The 22062-nt window shown below is 45.9% G+C and overlaps 2 protein-coding genes across 2 annotated transcripts in view; one reads left to right on the top strand and one right to left on the bottom strand.

Moving 5' to 3' along the window:
• Positions 1–22062, top strand: part of LOC306916009 (integrin beta-3-like) — a gene marked incomplete at its 5' end in the record, with an annotated part of 89564 nt that overhangs the window by 9357 nt on the left and 58145 nt on the right. The window contains 4 exons of the mRNA XM_079530584.1: positions 2102–2306; positions 4385–4637; positions 12341–12503; positions 14326–14487. Of these exons, the coding sequence (XP_079386710.1) occupies positions 2102–2306; positions 4385–4637; positions 12341–12503; positions 14326–14487 (783 nt within the window). The remainder of the gene's footprint in view (positions 1–2101; positions 2307–4384; positions 4638–12340; positions 12504–14325; positions 14488–22062) is intronic.
• Positions 18952–20436, bottom strand: LOC306916020 (protein disulfide-isomerase-like; the record flags this gene model as incomplete). Its single annotated transcript, XM_079530595.1, has 1 exon — positions 18952–20436. One exon carries the CDS (start codon positions 20434–20436, stop codon positions 18952–18954), a length of 1485 nt encoding a protein of 494 aa, XP_079386721.1.

The following is a 22062-nucleotide window of genomic DNA, read 5'->3' as shown; positions in this document are numbered from 1 at the left end:
AGGCTAGAGGCTGCCTCTCAGATGCACCAGACTGGCCTGCCATAGGCTAGAGGCTGCCTCTCAGATGCACCAGACTGGCCTGCCATAGGCTAGAGGCTGCCTCTCAGATGCACCAGACTGGCCTGCCATAGGCTAGAGGCTGCCTCTCAGATGCACCAGACTGGCCTGCCATAGGCTAGAGGCTGCCTCTGAGATGCACCAGACTGGCCTGCCATAGGCTAGAGGCTGCCTCTCAGATGCACCAGACTGGCCTGCCATAGGCTAGAGGCTGCCTCTCAGATGCACCAGACTGGCCTGCCATAGGCTAGAGGCTGCCTCTCAGATGCACCAGACTGGCCTGCCATAGGCTAGAGGCTGCCTCTCAGATGCACCAGACTGGCCTGCCATAGGCTAGAGGCTGCCTCTCAGATGCACCAGACTGGCCTGCCATAGGCTAGAGGCTGCCTCTGAGATGCACCAGACTGGCCTGCCATAGGCTAGAGGCTGCCTCTCAGATGCACCAGACTGGCCTGCCATAGGCTAGAGGCTGCCTCTCAGATGCACCAGACTGGCCTGCCATAGGCTAGAGGCGCGGTTGGAACTCCCTTCTACATTAAACACTCTGATCTGTCAGAATTACAGAGATACTGAGACACAGAATGAGTGCAATATAGTAAATATATAATGTAGGATATTCCTACAGTTACACACATTCAGAGCCAACCAGTGCCCCCGAGCACCTGCCCAATTGCCTTGGCATGGGAAAGTGCCCTTTTTATGCTTACATTATTCATCTTTTTTGAACCACAGTTGTTGTTGCAAAGCCTAGGCCATTTTGTTTTCTCCTCCTGAGAGGAGAGGAGGCCACCGTGCCCCCAAAACAAAATGATTTATAAGTCTGGTTGTGGTAGTCTATCGAGACAGACTGTTATCTATCTCACACAATTTTCAGAAGAGGATGTTCCATCTGTTTCGCCTTTGCAGTTACGTAGATAAGTGGTTTATTTGACATTGTTTATGTAAACTGTAGAAAGTGTCCTGTAAGTCCATATATGGGCTGGGCTTCTTCAGGAAGCATGACACGTCAATCAATCCAAACACTTTTCTTGACATAAAGTAGCTCATAACATGTCTATGGTGGATTTTTATGAAACAAACACTTTGCAGATAGAAAGAGCATCATTCAAGCTTTTCGTACAGCTGCAATGTTAGTGAGTTTGACATAATGTAATACAATTACGTAATACGTACATCTGTTTGGATGTACGTATAGGCGGTCAATGGCAAATTGCGGCTAGTTTCCACCCTGCCATTAACTTGTGGAAAGATGACCGCCGTGTGCATATGGTCTATTGTATTCTGAGTATTCTGAACATTTTGAGCATCTCAGGAAATCTGTCGCACAAACAGTTTAGAAGATAGAGCCATGTTTGAAGTAGCCGTCTGGTGTGGTCATTTCCGGGTATTTTTCACAGTTCCTAAGTGGTTTGCAGCGGTCATATTAGCCAAGAACAGTTGAGATATTCTCTGCTAAATGAAGTGCATACATATCTTAGCCAGGTCCTGGAGTACAGAGGGAAATGGTAGCATTTCCTCCAAGTTCCTGGATATGAAGTCTGGTTTAGGACTTGGCCACAGCATGCCCAAAAAGTGTGAATTTACTAGGTTCTGTTGGTAGACTTTTTTAATTGGTTCATCAGACAATATTCATAGGCTTACTACTGGGGCGGCAGTGGCCTAGGGGTAGAGTGGCCGGTAGAGTGGACTGATGGTGAACTGCAAGGTTCCTAGTTTGATACTGGGCTCCCCCAGAGTTGGTGTCGAAGTGTCTTTGAGCAAGACTCTGAACCCCTAATTACTCCCGATGTGCAGGTTGGCAGGCCCGAATATTAACCCATTCTGGGCGGGAACCCCTTTTGGTGTTAGCATTATGTTATGCTTTAGCTATTGAAAAATAGCAGATCTACAAGCTCATAGCGCGCCACCGAGTGGCGCGCTATGAGCTTGTAGGTCTGCTATTTTTGTAAGTTCCAGGGCCTGCAGCTTGCAGTGGCTGTGGTGTGAGTGTGTTTCATAACTGATTGACCACTTCCTCCTTGTCCTGTCTCCATCACGCATGCAGGACTTTGGGAACGGGGTGGCTAGCTCGTCCCGCTGTGACCTGCGGAGCAAGCTGGTGGCGGCGGGCTGCTCCCTGGCGGCCCTGGAGTCCCCCAGCAGCCGGCTGCAGGTCCTGGAGGACCGGCCCCTCAGCAACAAGGCGGCGGGGGCCACGGCCGACGTCACGCAGATCCAGCCCCAGAGGCTCCACATCACCCTGAGACCAGGTGCGTGGGGGGTTAGAGAGGCAGGTGCTGCAATCCCGTAAGAGGGCACTTTAGGACAAAAAATGCGCAAATAGCTGATCTACAAGCTCTCTGCGACGCGTTGAGAGCTTGTAGATCAGCTATTTCCGTGGCGCAACCCAGCACTCTTTATCTACTGGAGATGCGGTGTAACGACATGGATTTCTAACGCAAAATGCTGTGTTCAAGTTCAGGAGACATCGGAAAAATAGCAATTTCTCCTGAATGCTGCCTTCCGGCATGGATGGCATGGAAAGGAGTGGCATTTGCATTTCTTTCGCCATAGTAAATCGTGGTCTGGAGAGGGCACTTGTTTTACAGACGGGTAAAAGGGCAGGGGCTGAAGCCCCCTTTTGATGTCTATGTGTGCACGTCCCTGCTATGTTGTTCTGTTTGTATCTATTTCTATGTACTGTTGTTCTGTTTGTATACTCTATTTCTATGTACTGTTGTTCTGTTTGTATCTATTTCTATCTACTGTTGTTCTGTTCTGATCTTTTTATTTTTGGCTTTTTGGCTTTTTGCCTTTATTGATAGTTACAAGTGAAGATGGACAGGAAAGAGGGAGAGAGAGAAGGGGAGAGACATTCAGCAAAGGTCGTCATGAACAGGACTCGAACAAGCGACGCGCTGTCAGGCTGCCAGGGCCTCACCCGCACTGCTTATGTTTCTCAATAGCCATTAGCTTCTGTTTTAGTCGCGGCCTTTGCACGCTTTTTTCTCGGAAACTAACGGGCTGTCCGTGGTGTTGACCAGACCGGCGATGTTCGGAGGTCTTTTCTGATTATCAGGTGAGCGCGATGGGAACATTGGTGTTTTCTAGAGCAGGGATGGACCTCATTTTTAGCTCGCTAGCATTGATGCTATGCTTTTAGCATCCAAGATGGAAGCCAAAAGCGGACGTGTGTGTCATAGTGGAATAGCCTAAAATCACCGGCACCCAAGCACCACCACTTTTGTCCACCGGGCAGGACTCAAAGTGTTAAGAATTTCTCAAACATGTGACCGTCGATACATTTGAAATCTTCGGCGTCTTTTAGACGGGGACAGTCTCCAGATAAAACGGCAAAGTCCCGTTGCGTTCTCACTGCCAAATAGACCAGTCACCCACGTACGAGAAGAAGAACCAGGTAGCTCTCCCTTCACGCAACCCTATTGGGGTTTTGAATGACGATTCAGACCACAACGTGGTTGTGGCCGTCGCTCGCTGCCTACTTTCTATAACGCATCGAGGTGACACACAGGCTGACAGGCAGCCCAGAGCATGCAGGCAGAGAGACAGACAGGCAGAGAGACAGACAGGCTGACAGGCAGCCCAGAGCATGCAGGCAGAGAGACAGACAGGCTGACAGGCAGCCCAGAGCATGCAGGCAGAGAGACAGACAGACAGGCTGACAGGCAGCCCAGAGCATGCAGGCAGAGAGACAGACAGACAGGCTGACAGGCAGCCCAGAGCATGCAGGCAGAGAGACAGACAGGCAGAGAGACAGACAGGCTGACAGGCAGCCCAGAGCATGCAGGCAGAGAGACAGACAGGCAGAGAGACAGACAGGCTGACAGGCAGCCCAGAGCATGCAGGCAGAGTGCGCCACGGTATGGTTGTATATTTTATAATACATTAGGCTACATAAACGCTGCTGCCGCCTATCAAGGCATTTTATTTACATCATGCTTTTACATTCACCATCGCTGATGAGCGGCGCTTTTGTAGGTCCATTGTACGATATCATATATGGCATCAATGTAATATGCGTTGTGAGCCATGATGTCATAAGTTTTGCGGATTCACCGTTTTGCCTGTTTACACGGAGACCGGAGGACCATTTTCAAAGATTTCCACTCGGGGAGGTGGTTTCAGTTTGTTGCATTTTCACCTCCTGAAGACGCCGTTCTCGTCTAAAGGGACCCCAGCAAACCATACTTTATTTTGCCGTTTCCTATGAACAACGTTCTCGTCTAAAGACCACCTTAGACATGTCAAAATAGGCTTTTAGATATTCACCGTCCCGTAACTAAACAGAGTACAGTAAAGTTCCCCCTCCTCCACCCCCCTGTTCCAGATGACTCCAAGCGCTTCACGGTGAAGGTGCGGCAGGTGGAGGACTACCCCGTGGACCTCTACTACCTCATGGACCTGTCCTTCTCCATGAAGGACGACCTGTTCCGCCTGCGCACCCTGGGCCGGGCGCTGGCCGACGCCATGAACCGCACCACCAGCAACCTGCGCATGGGCTTCGGGGCGTTCGTCGACAAGCCCCTGTCGCCCTACATGTACATCTCGCCCGAGGAGGCCGTCAGCAACCCCTGCTACAGGTAAATAAAGGAAAAAGATGCTGGGGTGCTGCCAGTGATATGATATAGTATGATATAGTACTTTATTGTCAGTTCGCACTGAAATCTGTCTTGCGGCTCGGCGGCCTTGTATGCAACACATATACACACATTTGACATAACACAAAAACAGAAATGAAAATACAGTTACATACATACATACTGAGACATAAGGGCACAGAGCAACGTCCACAGCTCAGTCTAGTCCTGGACAAAAACCTGATTAAGCCTCAAAGTCGACTGATGGACAAAAGATTAGCCTGATTAGTGCATGATTAGCTACTTCAGCTCTATGTTGCTGTCGGGCAGAAACCTCTTCACAAAGGCATCAAAAGTAGCAGATCCACAAGCTCGTTGTTTAACTTGTAGCTCTGCTACTTTTGATGCTTTTTAATTAGAACAATGAATCCTGAAAACTGAAAGGTTTTGGACGTATGACGTTGAGACAATAATACAGTATTTAGTCATATGATGAATAGTGGCATGCTCACTAACGCATTGCATTGCACCGTGTTGTGAGCTTCATGCGCCTCTATTGGACCAAAAGTTCCACTTTGCATGCAAGATATGTTAAAATCTTAGTTTCACAGCGGATTGCCATGAAACCTGATCATGATCTGGAAAAATGTTGATGGTTTTGGTGACACAATGAGCTTTCCTTTACTGCCACCCTTAGGCCAAATATAAAGGCACTTTGTTAATTAAAATAAAAAAAATCAACTACTACTTTTATTTTAATTCACTTGAAAGCTTTTGGTTTTATTTTACAAATTGTGTCTTTCCTTAAGTGAATATTCAGGCCACTGTAGTCCGGCTGCGTGTAGCTTGTGGTAGTTTCGAACAGTTTCGAGTGTACGTCTTGAGATACTAGCCTGCAGAAGACACACGATAAGGTGAATTCACGTGACCAGGATGGTTTACCAGGCTAGTACGATACTGCAGTGGTTCTCCAGCATTCCAAGGAAGCATGTTATGCGTTATAGGGCCATTGAGCTGGACCCCCATGACTTTGAGAGTGTACCCTGGAACAAGCGTGGTGGTCATACTGTAGGTTATAAATGATTAAGTGTTCCAGTTTGGGTTTTTGAAAATAATGTTCACCCGGCCTAAACCAAATTTAATTTGGTTCCACTTGTCTGTCAGAGTTAAATTAACACTGTTTTTATAGTGTAAACTGACCCGTGTAAGGGTCCTTTGGTTCCATTTGTACACTGTCTGTCAGAGTTAAATTAACACTGTTTTTATAGTGTAAACTGACCCGTGTAAGGGTCCTTTGGTTCCATTTGTACACTGTCTGTCAGAGTTAAATTAACACTGTTTTTATAGTGTAAACTGACCTGTGTAAGGGTCCTTTGGTTCCATTTGTACACTGTCTGTCAGAGTTAAATTAACACTGTTTTTATAGTGTAAACTGACCCGTGTAAGGGTCCTTTGGTTCCATTTGTACACTGTCTGTCAGAGTTAAATTAACACTGTTTTTATAGTGTAAACTGACCTGTGTAAGGGTCCTTTGGTTCCACTTGTACACTGTCTGTCAGAGTTAAATGAACACTGTTTTTATAGTGTAAACTGACCCGTATAAGGGTCCTTTGGTTCCATTTGTACACTGTCTGTCAGAGTTAAATTAACACCGTTGTTATAGTGTAAACTGACCCGTATAAGGGTCCTTTGGTTCCATTTGTACACTGTCTGTCAGAGTTAAATGAACACTGTTTTTATAGTGTAAACTGACCCGTATAAGGGTCCTTTGGTTCCATTTGTACACTGTCTGTCAGAGTTAAATGAACACTGTTTTTATAGTGTAAACTGACCCGTATAAGGGTCCTTTGGTTCCATTTGTACACTGTCTGTCAGAGTTAAATTAACACTGTTTTTATAGTGTAAACTGACCCGTGTAAGGGTCCTTTGGTTCCATTTGTACACTGTCAGAGTTAAATGAACACTGTTTTTATAGTGTAAACTGACCCGTGTAAGGGTCCTTTGGTTCCATTTGTATACTGTCAGAGTTAAATGAACACTGTTTTTATAGTGTAAACTGACCCGTGTAAGGGTCCTTTGGTTCCATTTGTACACTGTCAGAGTTAAATGAACACTGTTTTTATAGTGTAAACTGACCCGTGTAAGGGTCCTTTGGTTCCATTTGTACACTGTCAGAGTTAAATGAACACTGTTTTTATAGTGTAAACTGACCCGTGTAAGGGTCCTTTGGTTCCATTTGTACACTGTCTGTCAGAGTTAAATGAACACTGTTTTTATAGTGTAAACTGAGATGAAGAATGCCAGCACTCAGTGTATGTCCTTTTGCATGATTTTATTGACCTCTGACTGAGACTGACAAACGGACGCGTTTCGGCCTGTATGGCCTTCCTCAGCGTTTGTGACAAGATGACAGGAAGTGTGGTATTTATGCATGGGTATGAGATACAATCAACAGTAATTGAACACAGGTGTCAACCGTTATCAACTTACACCGTATCAATAAGAAGTCTCTATTTATGGTACCAAGACAGGATAAATATCATGTAAGCACAATAGAATAAATAGTAAATAGTAATAGTAAGAATACATCACAATGAGCTGTCATAATGAATGTGGGGCGGCCCCTAAAGTGCCTGGAAAGCTAATGGACTAAACAGACAATGATATATTTTAAACCCATTAGAAATATATATATATGTATAAAGACAATAGATAAATAGAAAATATTAATAGAAAACCTTAAATATGAATAAGGAGGAAGACCTTTGGAATCCAGATCACTCATCTCAGTTCTCATATGTATGAGAACTGAGATGAGTGATCTGGATAATAATGAATCATTTAGCCCCGGGGGGACCCCCCTGGAACAAGCTCAATGTTTTACTTTGAGAATGGGTTGTTGGGCGATATCATGGTTGAAGAATAGCCAATGACTTGACAGTGCCGTGGTCCTTAGATGTGGTCCTTAGATGTGGGCGCCCGATCACTGCTGGTGGTGAATGTGATCCGCCGAAACACCACCGTCCACTTCTCAGTGAATCACTGCTGGTGGTGAATGTGATCCGCCGAAACACCACCGTCCACTTCTCAGTGAATCACTGCTGGTGGTGAATGTGATCCGCCGAAACACCACCGTCCACTTCTCAGTGAATCACTGCTGGTGGTGAATGTGATCCGCCGAAACACCACCGTCCACTTCTCAGTGAATCACTGCTGGTGGTGAATGTGATCCGCCGAAACACCACCGTCCACTTCTCAGTGAATCACTGCTGGTGGTGAATGTGATCCGCCGAAACACCACCGTCCACTTCTCAGTGAATCACTGCTGGTGGTGAATGTGATCCGCCGAAACACCACCGTCCACTTCTCAGTGAATCACTGCTGGTGGTGAATGTGATCCGCCGAAACAACACCGTCCACTTCTCAGTGAATCACTGCTGGTGGTGAATGTGATCCGCCGAAACAACACCGTCCACTTCTCAGTGAATCACTGCTGGTGGTGAATGTGATCCGCCGAAACACCACCGTTCACTTCTCAGTGAATCACGTCCACATCTGCATCATATTAACGTTGGCATCCGCTGGCACAAACACATCAGTCACTGTTGGCTCATCATGTTTCCTCCCTCGCCCAAGAGCCGCCTCTCGCTCCCCCTTTATTGTCTCGTTAATCTCCCTGCGTTGCTCCGTCTGGCTCATGCAAGCATGTGGTTGAATGTGTTTTTTTTAACCCATTTCGGTCGGGAACCCCTGTTGGTGTTTAAAGCATTATGTTATACTTTAGCTATTGAAAAATAGCAGATCTACAAGCTCATAGCGCGGCACTCTGTGCCGCGCTACGAGCTTGTAGATCTGCTATTTTTGAAACATCGTACAAATGTTGCACAAATCTTGAATATTCTTTCAGAGTGAACGTTTTCAAATCTTTGCTTCCCGGGGATCCCTGGAACAACATATTGTCAGATGGGGGTCGGCGGCCATGACATGAAACGACTGACATAGAAACATGGGTTTTTCAGAAAACTGTCAGGATTTAGAAGACATTTGTAGAATCGTCCTCAGGTCGAAATGGGTTAACCTGTCACAATGTCATAAAATGTGGAAAATCATGTTTGCGCAGATGTTACGCCGACGTGATATTTCACAATCCAAAATGCTTGTTCTTCTCGCTACGATTTAGATGACTTGATTTCAGCTGTCGAATGCTGGGCCCCTCTATACAAACCAGAAGTCATTTGTAGTATATCAAATAGACCACTGTTTCTCAGGGGGCCAAATCAACTCTTTCCGGGTCTGTAACTCTTGACGGTGTACAAATGGAACCACATTGTGGTGACCAGACGATTTCCCGGTTTCACGTCCCTCAGTCTCTAAAACGTTGATGCCCCGGGCCGGTTGTCAACATTAATTACCAAATATTGTCCCGGAATCACAATTCACTTGGTTTGAGTGCTTACACGTTTATCATGTTATGTTGGGGCGGCCGTGGCTCAGGGGTAGAGTGACCGGATGGAAAACGAAAGGTTCCCAGTTCGAACTCCCCCAGAGTTAGTGTCGAAGTGTCCTTGAGCAAGACACTGAACCCCTAATTGCTCCCGATGTGATGGTTGGTGCCTTGCATGGTTTCCCCCGGCATCGGTGTGTGAATGTGTGAGTGAATGTAATGCACAATCTCTGTAAAGCGCCTTGGATAAAGGCGCTATATAAATGCACCATTTTATGTTCTGTTGAAAGGTGCTGTCACTAGTACTACTTGTGCTAAATGCTCGTACCCCATCCTGATGAAATTACCAGGTGGAAATAAAATATCAAAGAACGAAATGTCAAAGAAATTGTCGTAAGTCGTGAAACTAGCAGATCTAGACTAGCAGGTCCTTGAAATGTGAACGTTTGAGAACCGTTGATCCACTGTGCTACACTAAACGCAACAGTGCCTTATATTAGTGTCATTGGTAAGACCAGTGAATGGAGTAAGGCATTTCTATCTAGTCCAGGTTTGAGTGGCCAGTGTTCACACCCTGGGAAGAGGAAGTGACCTCATCGTGCAGCGTGGCTGATGATGTCATAACGTGGAGGGCACCAGTTAAACGGTGCTGTGTGTGTGCGTGTGTGTGTGTGTGTGTGTGTGTGTGTGTGTGTGTGTGTGTGTGTTGGGGAGCCGGTGTAGGTTCAGTCCCAGAGTGCTCGTTAAAGGCTTTACGGGCCATTTGGGCAGCGCCGACTCAGCTGCTCTGAGTCAGTGCAGCAGGTAATCCGGCGCACACACACTCTTTGGAGTCCTTAATGAGCCAGCCGCTGCTGCGCCTCCCTCTGCCCTCTAGGCTTTGGCTCGTCTCCGACACGCTTGTGTTTTTCGGTGGTTATTTAAGGTTCCTCTCATCGTGGCTCACATGCAGCATTCTGCTGAGCTCACATGCAGAGGAATGTTTGGGTGGAAAGTCTCTGTATAGGACGGTTATTCTGGGTGAGGTGCTGCTGAGTACACTAGGCTCTGGAGCAGGGGTTCTCAACCCGTGGGTCGCGACCCCTCGGGGGGGTCGCCAAATTATTTTAGGGGGTCCCCAAATGTTTTAATTTTTTTTTCACGATTTTTCAAAAATAGCAGACCTACAAGCTCGTAGCGCGCCACTCGGTGGCGCGCTATGAGCTTGTAGATCTGCTATTTTTAAATAGCTAAATTATAACAATGCTTAAAACACCAAAAGGGGTTCCCGCCCAAAATGGTTTAAGGTTATTGTAGCAGTCAATTTATATTGGGGGTCGGGAGGGGGCGGGGCGGGGGTCCGAGACGTTGCCAAAGCATTTTCGGGGGTCCTCGGCCAAAAACGTTGAGAACCCCTGCTCTGGAGGCCGAGCGGCTTGTCAAGGTATAGGACGGTTATTCTGGGTGAGGTGCTGCTCAGTACACTAGGCTCTGGAGGCCGAGCGGCTTGGGAATCGGAAGGTTCCCGGATTCGAGCAGGCTCCCCTTGGGTTACTGTCAAAGTGTCCTTGAGCAAATGCGATGCATTTTGAGCTTGTAGATCTGTATATGTGACCAATTCTGAATGAGGACATGCCATCGCGGTGATCATGCCTTTTCAGTAGAGCGCAAACACTGGGGCCAACGTTGTTTTTATCCAAAATGAGATAATAGCACAGGCTGACTCTATAGTCTATAGTACCACCCGCGGTCAGTAACAAATTGATTTGTTGATTGATTTATCAATATGTATGGAGGTAAAGAACATACATAATGTAGTGGACACTTCTAGGTTAAATACTCTGTCAATGTGAGGAGATGTGATGGACACTGTACCTTTTAGTGTTATGTTTTTGCTGGTTTCCTTTTTCTTTTTGTTTTCTAATTTTGTTTATTAGGGTTGGTGTAGTTTTAGTATTGTTAAGTGTGTTATTGAATGGTCATTTGATCATAAAATCACAAAAAATTGGTTCTGTCTCAGCAGAAATTATCTTGGTTTTCAACAACAGGTCATCAACAAATACAAATGTACAAAGGAGAAAAAGGAATAATGACGGCAGTGAATGACAGCTCCTTTCGATTCAGTTCAGGTGGATCACCACCCATCACCACGCCCCCACCAGGCAAACCCATTCAGTTCAGGTGGATCACCACCCATCACCACGCACCCACCAGGCAAACCCATTCAGTTCAGGTGGATCACCACCCATCACCACGCCCCCACCAGGCAAACCCATTCAGTTCAGGTGGATCACCACCCATCACCACGCCCCCACCAGGCAAACCCATTCAGTTCAGGTGGATCACCACCCATCACCACGCCCCCACCAGGCAAACCCATTCAGTTCAGGTGGATCACCACCCATCACCACGCCCCCACCAGGCAAACCCATTCAGTTCAGGTGGATCACCACCCATCACCACGCACCCACCAGGCAAACCCATTCAGTTCAGGTGGATCACCACCCATCACCACGCCCCCACCAGGCAAACCCATTCAGTTCAGGTGGATCACCACCCATCACCACGCACCCACCAGGCAAACCCATTCAGTTCAGGTGGATCACCACCCATCACCACGCACCCACCAGGCAAACCCATTCAGTTCAGGTGGATCACCACCCATCACCACGCACCCACCAGGCAAACCCATTCAGTTCAGGTGGATCACCACCCATCACCACGCCCCCACCAGGCAAACCCATTCAGTTCAGGTGGATCACCACCCATCACCACGCACCCACCAGGCAAACCCATTCAGTTCAGGTGGATCACCACCCATCACCACGCACCCACCAGGCAAACCCATTCAGTTCAGGTGGATCACCACCCATCACCACGCACCCACCAGGCAAACCCATTCAGTTCAGGTGGATCACCACCACGCACCCACCAGGCAAACCAGGCACATAAAAACAACATTTTAACAAATATTGTACACTTTTTTGGAAAATATTATTCCTATAGTAAAAAATCACACCCGTGTGAACTGAGTGGTGCAAGGTCTTATATAGCCTGATCAGCTGTGGTCTGACGTAATGTCAGGGACCATAGTAACCATGCTCATTCTTTTGGGCCCCACAAACACACACGGGTACTAACAAAGCCAGTTGTTGGAGTGGTTTGCACCACTCAATAATATGTGATGATCATGTTTTTCCAACGTTCTACAAAACGTTGGAATCCCTTTTAATGTGGGCTGAATTGGACTGACAGGTGCATGTGTCTCTGTACTGATCGACAGCATCAACACCACCTGCCTGCCGCAGTTTGGCTACAAACACGTGCTGTCCCTGACGGAGGAGGTGGGCCGCTTCACCGAGGAGGTGAAGAAGCAGATGGTGTCCAGGAACCGAGACGCGCCCGAGGGCGGCTTTGACGCCATCATACAGGCTGCCGTCTGCAAGGTGGGGAGAGAGAGAGGGGGAGAGAGAGAGGGGGGGAGAGGGAGGGGGAGGGAGGGAGGGAGGGAGGGAGGGAGGGAGGGAGGGAGGGAGGGGGAGAGGGAGAGGGAGAGAGAGGTCACACATACTATATAACAGTGGTTCCCAAAGTGGGGTCCAGGGACCCCCAGGGGTCCTTGAGGGAGTTCCAAGCGGTCCCCAGCTAAATGATAGTTTGTAACTAAATGGGCCCTTATGGGTCTGTAACTCTGAGAGTACACTCAGAGTTAAATTAACAGTGATTTTACAATATAAATTGGGGTTCCAGAGATAGAAATGCCATTAAATGAGGGTCCGTAGACTAATGGATGTCAAACCGAGCGTCCTTGACACTAAAGGAAGTTGAGAATCACTGCTAGAGCCGTACAAATCTTCTCTTATGGGGGTCCCTGGCATATCTTTTCAAATGGGGGTCCGTGGGCTAATTAGTGTCAATTTGGGGGTCCTTGACATGAACATTTTTGGGAACCACTGCTATGTCCAAAACCGTGGCTTTTCGGGATTCAAATAAGAATAATTGCAAAAACGGCATGCAACGTTTTTTGAGCTTGTAGATTGGCTATTTTTGTATGACACTATTATATACAATTTTGAAGTATTATTGCGAAAACATTATGACACAAACATGTATAAACACTCACAGGGGAAACACGCACACTAACACAGTATATACTGTACAACCTATTACTCTTTAAGAAGTAAGTTACTACTATACCCTCTAATCTAATATTTTTGCAGTTCCCACTGCACGTTTCCATTGCATAAGCTTGTAGATAAGTACCCTCACTAAAAACGCCGGGACAACGCTCCACACGTCCCAAACTCTTCTCCCTTCTGGCCCCAAAACTGTGGAATGCACTCCCCGTTGCAATCAGAACTGCAGCATCACTCCCAATCTTCCGCCGTAGTCTGAAGACCCACCTTTTCAGACTCCATCATGGCCCATAGCACTTATCCTACCCCCTTAGATAGCACTTTTTAGACTTAGATAGCATTTGAAACAGACTTATAGCATGTCATGTAGACAGCACAATAATTGCATTGTATGTAGTCATAGCACATCATAGTACATATGTATAGCATAGTATAGTATATATGTATATTTAATATGTATAGTGTCATTATATAGATATGTTCTAGTTACGTTCTTAGCTTACGCATGTTTCTTGATAAATGCATTTTATATATGTGATGTATTCCCATACTTTTGTTCTTGCCTAATGTAAGTCGCTCTGGATTAAGAGCGTCTGCTAAATGCCTAAATTGTAAATTGTTAAGCTAATATACTCTGTTCAGCAAGACAATCTTCACAGCTTCAACACACTTTTCACAAACGTTTTAACCACAATGGAAATCATGAATATGTTTCACCCATTTTGGGCGGGAACTCCTTTTGGTGTTAGCATTATGTTATGCTTTAGCTATTGAAAAATAGCAGATCTACAAGCTCGTAGCGCGCCACTCGGTGGCACGCTACGAGCTTGTAGGTCTGCTATTTTTGAAAAATCGAAGAACGACTGACATAGAAACATAGCTTTTTCAGAAAACTGTCAGGATGTAGAAGACATTTTTAGAATCTGATCTCAGGTCAAAATGGGTTCATTTATGTTGTAGAACAAAACATGAAACTCTTACTATCAAATGGACCGTCAGGGTCCAAAATGTGATGGAACCCAATCGGTTTTCCTCAATATGTGGATGCGGTTCTTCCGGTTCTCCTCTTGTTCGTCCGGATCTCAACCCTAGTCCTGTCTTGTCTGCTGTGGTTGTTGTGTTTGGGCCACAGGACCACATCGGATGGCGTCCCGGTGCCTCTCACCTGCTCATCTTCACGTCTGACGCCAAGACCCACATGGCGCTGGACGGCAGGCTGGCCGGCATCGTGCAACCCAACGACGGACAGTGTCACCTCGACACCCAGAACATGTACAGCATGTCTAGCACTATGGTCAGTGTGTGTGTGTGCGTGTGCGTGTGTGTGCGTGTGTGTGCGTGGAACAAACTCCCCATTGCAGTTAGAGGTACTGCAGACTCGCTCCCAATTTTCCACCGTAATCTCGCCTCTTCAGATTCCACCTTAGCCCCGTAGCACTTGAGCTATAACCTTGACGATCATGCAGTCTTATGTAAAGGTATTAGTCTTGGAAGAGATTTTGAAGGTCTGGTTCCAAGAATGAACCAGTATTTAATAAAATATAAAATCCATGATATTTACATTGGAATGAATGAGCCCGGCTGGAAAGTGTGCAAGTGGGAGTGTAAGTGGGAGAGGCCGGGTCTTACTGTAGCTATAGGTCCATTGGTTTCAATATACAGATATCTTTCATTTATTGTCTTCACCAGGCCGAAGGCATGGGGAGAGAGTATGGTTTGCACTCCGTCCGTCCGTCCGTGTGTCTGTCTGTCCGTGTGTCCGTCCGTCCGTCCGTCCGTTTGTGAACAGCTTATCTCTGATTGCAGACATACTCTGCACACACACTCCCTGAATGCCTGAGCTGAACCTCTGCCCCAAAGTTTTCACATTGGCCTGTTATAGCGCCACCAGGAGGCCGCTTTGTGCAAAACAAATGTTTTGACAGTACACCTACAGATTTTGTCCAAACATTATGCAAATTGGTACACATTCAACAAAACGGGTCTTTCAGACTCCATCCTGATTGGCTACGATTGGCTTCCAAAGTTCGCAGGAGTGCTCCGTTTCAAACAAAATGCTGCAAATCATGAACACATTGTGTGATTTCCGTGAAACTTTGCACGCACATTCCCACTAGGCCGAGGACTCATGGTGGTGCTATAACTGGCCGATTTGTGTTTTTACCTATAACTGCACCGATCTGTGTAAAACCATGTATGCACACTCCCTAGAGGCCAAGGAAAAACCTTTGCCTGGAATTTTTCACATCTGCTCTTTATAGCGCCACCAGGAGGCCGACATATGTAAAACACATTTTCTAATATTACTCCTTCAGATTTTATCCAAATTTCACGCAAGTCGGTACACATGCTCTCCATAGTCATGTGATCATGTGATTTGTTTGATTTCTCATAATTATCCATCCTGATTGGCTACGATTGGCTTCTAAAGTTTTCAGGAGTAGCCAGTTTTGTACCCGTTTTGTACAAATCGCCACAACTCCTCAACGCAGAGTCCGATTGCGGTGAAACTGTGCATGCCTATTCCCACTACTAGTGTCGTGTTAATTATGGGTGTGCGAGATGTATTCTCAGATATTGGGGAAGAAAAAATATATAGATTATGGTGTCTAGGTGTATTTCCAAAGAAGAGAGAATTACAGCTCATTGGTGAGTTAAGAAGAACCTAGGAGGTCATAAATGCCAGGCCACTTCCTTGCTGGGGGGTTGGCTGCTGGTCAGCATTCCAGCTGTAAAGGGTCTATAGTTTATGGCGCCTCCCAGGGCAGTGTCAACTCACACAAATAGAACATGGAAATGGGGATTAAGTAACTTCTATCTTTAATCCCTTTCAATTGTGTAAATGTGTTCTAAATAACCTATTATATATTGGGTTGGTAAAAAGCCTAAATAATAAATATGTGATAGTCTAACAGCTAAGGTCAGCGGTGCAGGCAGGAAGCTGACTGCATCACAAACTGCCTCTCAGAGGAGAAAGACAGAATGGTCTGTGGCTTCTGATTGGTTGAAAGTGTTTAGCAGGGAGGTGTGACATCAGTCATAGAGCTTGCTTTAATATACTGACAAAGCAATGATAGACCAGATTCACCAATACCATCGAACGTGATACATGTCTGTCTAGGCAGAGACCAGCGGTATGTATTATATGCTATGTATTATATGCTATATATTATATGCTATATATATAATACCAGCAGTATTCATAATTGATGTAATATGATGTGTAGATGGTAACCAAGTGTCATTTATGTTTCTTTTCTCCATTGATCAATGGCATTTAATGGAAATTGACTGAATGCTAAGGTAGATTTAAAACCACTTAATGTACCATTAATGCACCATTAATGTGTCACTGAACTAAGTCTGAGAGTCAACAATGACAAGCTAAACTGTACCATGATCTGGGAGTCTTAGAGTGTAAAATGATAGTAAACCCTACCGACAGAGTTAGGATAGAACCACAGACCAATAGGACCTGTAATCCAGGCCGGGATACTGTATTCATCTTGTGTTGGGGGGAAGTGTGAACAGAACGTGTGAATGTATGATTGTAAGTGTTTATAATTAATATGAATTAATAAAAACCCTATAAAATGCACGTTTGAGTTCATCAAATATAAGCTATCATTGGAGCATTTAGTTCACTGTGCGTGTTAGTCACTTTACTCTGCCTAGTGCAAGGGCTGGTCGGAGCCTCGGCACAACATCGCCAAATAACCGAACAACTAGGCTGAGGAAGAAATGCCACTTTATGCCCTCCAGGGACATGTTTATTTAAATATAATTGTCCAATATTCATTCCGCAGTCAGTACATTTAAAAAGGTTTTCAATTTTCATTGTATATATTGCCTTTACTATACTGATTGATTTATTCCATTGTAGCTATCTTATTCTATTTTGTGTATATTTATAAATGTTCCTTTTATCATGGAAAAAATATACCACTCACCTGTGGGCAGTCCCTCTCCATGGTAACAGATTGGTGTGTGTCATTTGATTGGCCCCCGCTGATCTCAGAGATGTATTTATGCTGACTGTTTGTCAGTACTGCTTTATGCCTGATGAAGGTCTGACGACCGAAACGTTGCAATAAAAACCAACATAAGTGAAGACAGTGTGCGGGATTCTCTTTTTTCTACCTAAGAGACTAAAACTAAAATCAAAAATTGCTGCCAAAAACAACACTGCCTACTTGTGTGCAACGCGCAAGTTGGCACCTCGACAGAGTGCATTTCCAGTCATTATTATTATTATTATTATTATTATGTTCTGGTTATACTGACCGAAAAACTTGAAAACTCTGGCTTCCAAATTTAATGAGGGGGATATTTATTTACTTATACGTACTTACTTATTTTATTTTTACTGAAGTTTTCAACAGCAGAACTCTCTGTTGAGTATTATTAACATGTTATTTTCTTGTGATTTCTATTGTTTTGCTGTTTTCCATGTTTTTGAGTGGTGCAAACCACTCCAATAACCAGCTTTGTCTGTATCTATGTATCTATGTATGTGTGTACCTGTACGTGGCCCCACGTACATGTGAGCATGGTTGCTATGGTTAGTGTGTGACGTCACTGCACCACTCAGTTCACACGGGTGTGATTTTTAAAAATACGTTTTTCACATTTGGTGAATTCATAAACTGAATCTATCGTCCCACTGTCTCTCCATATTTGGTCTGACATCGATATGTCAGAGATAATTTATTGGACCCTGGCATGTTTTTTCACGTACAGTATTGTAGTACCAGTAAGACGCCCGGAAACCTTCCCCATGTTTCTTCACTAGTCCAATCCAGAAGAACACAGCTTGCCGGCCACTGCTACAGAGCTGACAATGAGGTTATATCTTCCCTTCTTCTCTGGAGTCCTGCCTCAAAGCAGACCAGAGGTAGAAAACTGTCAATCCCTGATGTCATTGCTAGGGACATGCATCAGTAAGCAGGAACTGGGGGTGGCAATGAAGCACCGGGAAGTCTGGCGTGGCATTGTGAAATCCATGATCTCGACCGCAGTCGAAAAATGATGAATGATGATGATGACGCCCTGAGGGCGAGAAGCGACCTACGTGCACACATCCGCCTGGGTGACGGCAGACTGCTGGGCGAGCGCTCCATATATGGAGCACGAGGCGTGACCATATATGGAGGAGTAATATGGCCATATATTGACATTCCCGTATATGGGGAAGGGCCCTGGCGATGTCGTCTGTCAGTCATCCAAGCATGGATTAACTGTGTTCATGTTTTTATCTAATTAATTTACTCGGTTAACTCAGTTATTTTTTTATTATTTTTTTTTTTAATGTTATTTTTTGTGGCTTTCACCTTTATTTTTTTATTTTCTTTATGGAGGGATAGACAGTAGGCTGACAGGAAATGGGGAGAGATGGGGGGGTGACATGCAGTAAAGGCTGTCGGGATCGGGAGTTGAACCCGCGGCACACTGCCAGACTGGATTACCAGCCAAGGTGCCTGGACCGCTGAGCCACGGCCAACTCAGTTATTTTGACAGCCCTACTGAAAACACAAAATCTCATCTTCGGCACCCAGAGCCATGGTAAAAAAAGACAAGAGTTAGGAATTTTAAGCATATTTTGATTAACATGATAATTGTGACATAAACTTTTCATATCGTCCCATCCCTAGAGCATGTTCACTGCAAAGGGAAGGTCCACATGGAAGTTAAGGAGGTGTCGGTATCCAGGGTAAGAGGGTCTAAGGTGGGGCACGCCTTGACCTTTCTTTGCCTGCCCTCAAAACTCGTCATGTCCACTTTCTTCAGCTGGTACGCCACCCTCCTTGCCACCACTCTCCAGGAACTTGGTGAAGGCCTCCAGTGTTCTCTCTCCATGGTAGTCGATGATCTGTCGATCATCTCCTGCTGGGAAGAATTTAAGCGTGGGGAAGCCGAGGACTTTAATTGACTTCACTTTATTGACTGTCAAGTCAATCTTGGCCACTATGATGTCCTCACTGTCCTTGTACTTCTCTGCCAGTTGGTCCCAGATGGGTGCCAGTTGTACACAGTGTCCACACCAGGGTGCATAGAAATCCACAAAGACATTCTTGGTGGGATTGAAGGCAACTTCTTTGAAGTTCTTGCCCACCAGGACCTTGACAGGGTTTTTGTCCCAGTCTTCGGGGATGTCCTCGCTCATGAGGTGGGGCTCGAGTTTGCCCTCGGTGAACAGTGTGCAGAATTCGATGATGTTGTCAGCGGTGATGGCCTCGTTCTCCGGCTTGTACTTCATCTCATCTTCCAGGGTGAGGAGACGGATGGCGGGGCATTGCTCCTTCTTCAGGCCAAAGGTCTGCGTGATGATGGGCTTGTAGTCATCCACGTCGGTGTCCATGAAGACAAACAGGATCTTTCCCTTGAAGCCTTCCGCTGCCTTCTTGAATTGGTCCATTTTGTCCCCAAAGTCAGTAGCAGCCTTGGACATGAACATAACGACATGGGACTTGAATTCTCCACCGAAGATCTTAGTGGCATTCTGCATTGAGAACTCAGTGACCAGAGGAAGCTGGTTGGTCTTGATGAAGGCTAGGAGGTTGTCTTCGGTAAGCTCTCCATCAAAGGTGTTACGACCCTCATCAAACGTCTTGAAGAGGACCACCGAGTCGTTGAACACCTCAAACTTTGAGTACACCGCATCATCAGAGGTCATCCCGAATGGAATATCATCTACGGCTTCTGCTGCTTTAACGAAGGCCTTAGCATCCTCGGATTCAGTGTCCTTGAAGAAGCCAATGATTGCCACGTCGTTTGCGATCATAGACTCTGCCTGCGTGACATCGGCCAGGGTGGCAACACCTTGGCCTGTGCGTTTCTTAAGCCACTTGACGATGCCATTAGCCTGCCGGACACCAGAGTACTCCTTCAGTGACTCCTTTTCTCCTCCCTTGAAGAACACAATGGTCGGGTACTTCTGGACCCCGTACTCCTGGGCCAGTTCCGTCTCCGATGTGGCGTCTACCTTAGCCAGGCGGATCTCTGAACCCTCGGCCTTCAGCATGCGGGCGGCCTTTACAAACTCCGGTTCCAGTTCTTTGCAGTGGCCGCACCACGGGGCATAGAATTCCACCAGAAGGTCGGTATGTGCTTTCAACGCCTCGTCGAAGTTACTTCTCGTCAGCACCAGGACATCGTCCTCCTCTGTGATCGGGGTTGACCAACTGCTGGTTACAAGCAGCGTGCTGGCCACAAGCAGCGTGCAGAGTAGGACAAACTTTAGCATTGTTGCCAATGCAAAGCTCGTCGTAAAGTTCATGGAAACAAGTGTCTATGCTTCAACTGAAAAAGTTAAAAGGACTCCTCCTGCTGTTAAGACTGAACTGGGCTTCACTGAGAAGTTAAAACAACTCCTCCTGCTGTTAAGACTGAACTGGGCTTCACTGTGAGAAGTGACAATCTGTGTGGCGTCGACACGTTTATTTATACCCACAAAACTATCCAAAGTTGGCGCATCACAGCCATGCTCTTAATTGGACATAATGTTGACATAATGATTCCCATATATGGTAGGAGATCAAGTAGGCCTATTCGTATTTGCAGGGTAACTGTAAGGGCGGTGGTGGAAATATTACTCACAGTTTTTGGAGTGGTGCTAACCATAGATATATATAAACTCTAGATAGCTCACCCGCGCTGTTGGCCAATGGAGAGCGACGTCGTTACGTGGCGGCCATCTTACCTCGGGCCACATACCATTGTGTCTATGGGGCATGTACTCTTAAATGACCATAACTTGCTCAATTTTCAAACGATTTTCAAACGGTTTGGTTTGTTATAAACGTCAGAGACGTCCGCATACTTATATGCTTTTTTTACGACGTTCATATTAAAAAAAAAATTAAGCAGATAAGCGGCCTGAATCATAGCCACGTTGACAACGTTTGTAATAAACCAACCCGTTTGTAAATCCGTCAAGATTTGAGCGAGTTATGACTGTTTCTGTTTGAGCTGCCATTGAACATACTGTACTGTAGCCCCGAAGTAAGATGGCTGCCGGGTGAACAACGTCAGAAACTCCGCCTTGAGCCATCTAGAGTATATATATATCTATGGTGCTAACCGCGGCCGATTTGGGATAGTGTAAAGCTGCGTTCAGACTTGGATGGTTAGAGCAGCGCGATTACATACAAATTCAATGCAAAGACGAGAAGTTGCACGAGCGCCACGAACCGTCACGGCGCGACATGCCGCAGCACAAAAGGAAGCTAGACGTCTATGTTGTAGAATATTAAAATAGTACATTTAAGAATGAATTCAATGTTCTAGCCAAAAATAGCCAAAACTACAAGCTTGTCGTGATGCAATGCGTTATGAGCTTGTAGATCTGCTGTTTTTGGTTTGATTTAATGATTGAATACTTGATAGGTACAGTTCTACAACAATGCTAAATAAAAGGATAACACAAAACGCCCTGAGGGCTTTATTGTTTCCATTGTGGTAGAAAAATACCGTACCCGGTGACCGTGTGTCCGTCCGTCCGTCCGTCCGTGCGTCCGTCCGTCTGTGAACAGCTAATCTCTGGCACCGTTGGCTTGATCGCAGCCATACTCTGCACACACACTCCCTGAATGCCAGAGCTGAACCTCTGCTCCAAAGTTTTCACATTGGCCTGTTATAGCGCCACCAGGAAGCCGCTTTGTGCAAAACAAATGTTTTGACAGTACACCTACAGATTTTGTCCAAACATTACGCAAATTGGTACACAGTCTCTCTAGAGCCATTCAACGAAACGTGTCTTTAAGATTTTTGCCACTTGAATATTTTCAACTCAGCCTCATGGTGGCGCTATAACTGGCTGATTTGTGTTTTTACCTATAACTGCACCGATCTGTGTAAAACCATGTATGCA

Source organism: Electrona antarctica, assembly GCF_951216825.1.
Source record: "Electrona antarctica genome assembly, contig: SUPER_22_unloc_1, whole genome shotgun sequence".
NCBI lineage: Eukaryota > Metazoa > Chordata > Actinopteri > Myctophiformes > Myctophidae > Electrona > Electrona antarctica.
The sequence above is the reverse complement of the archived record's forward strand: the minus strand, read 5'-3'. Positions and strand labels throughout refer to the sequence as shown.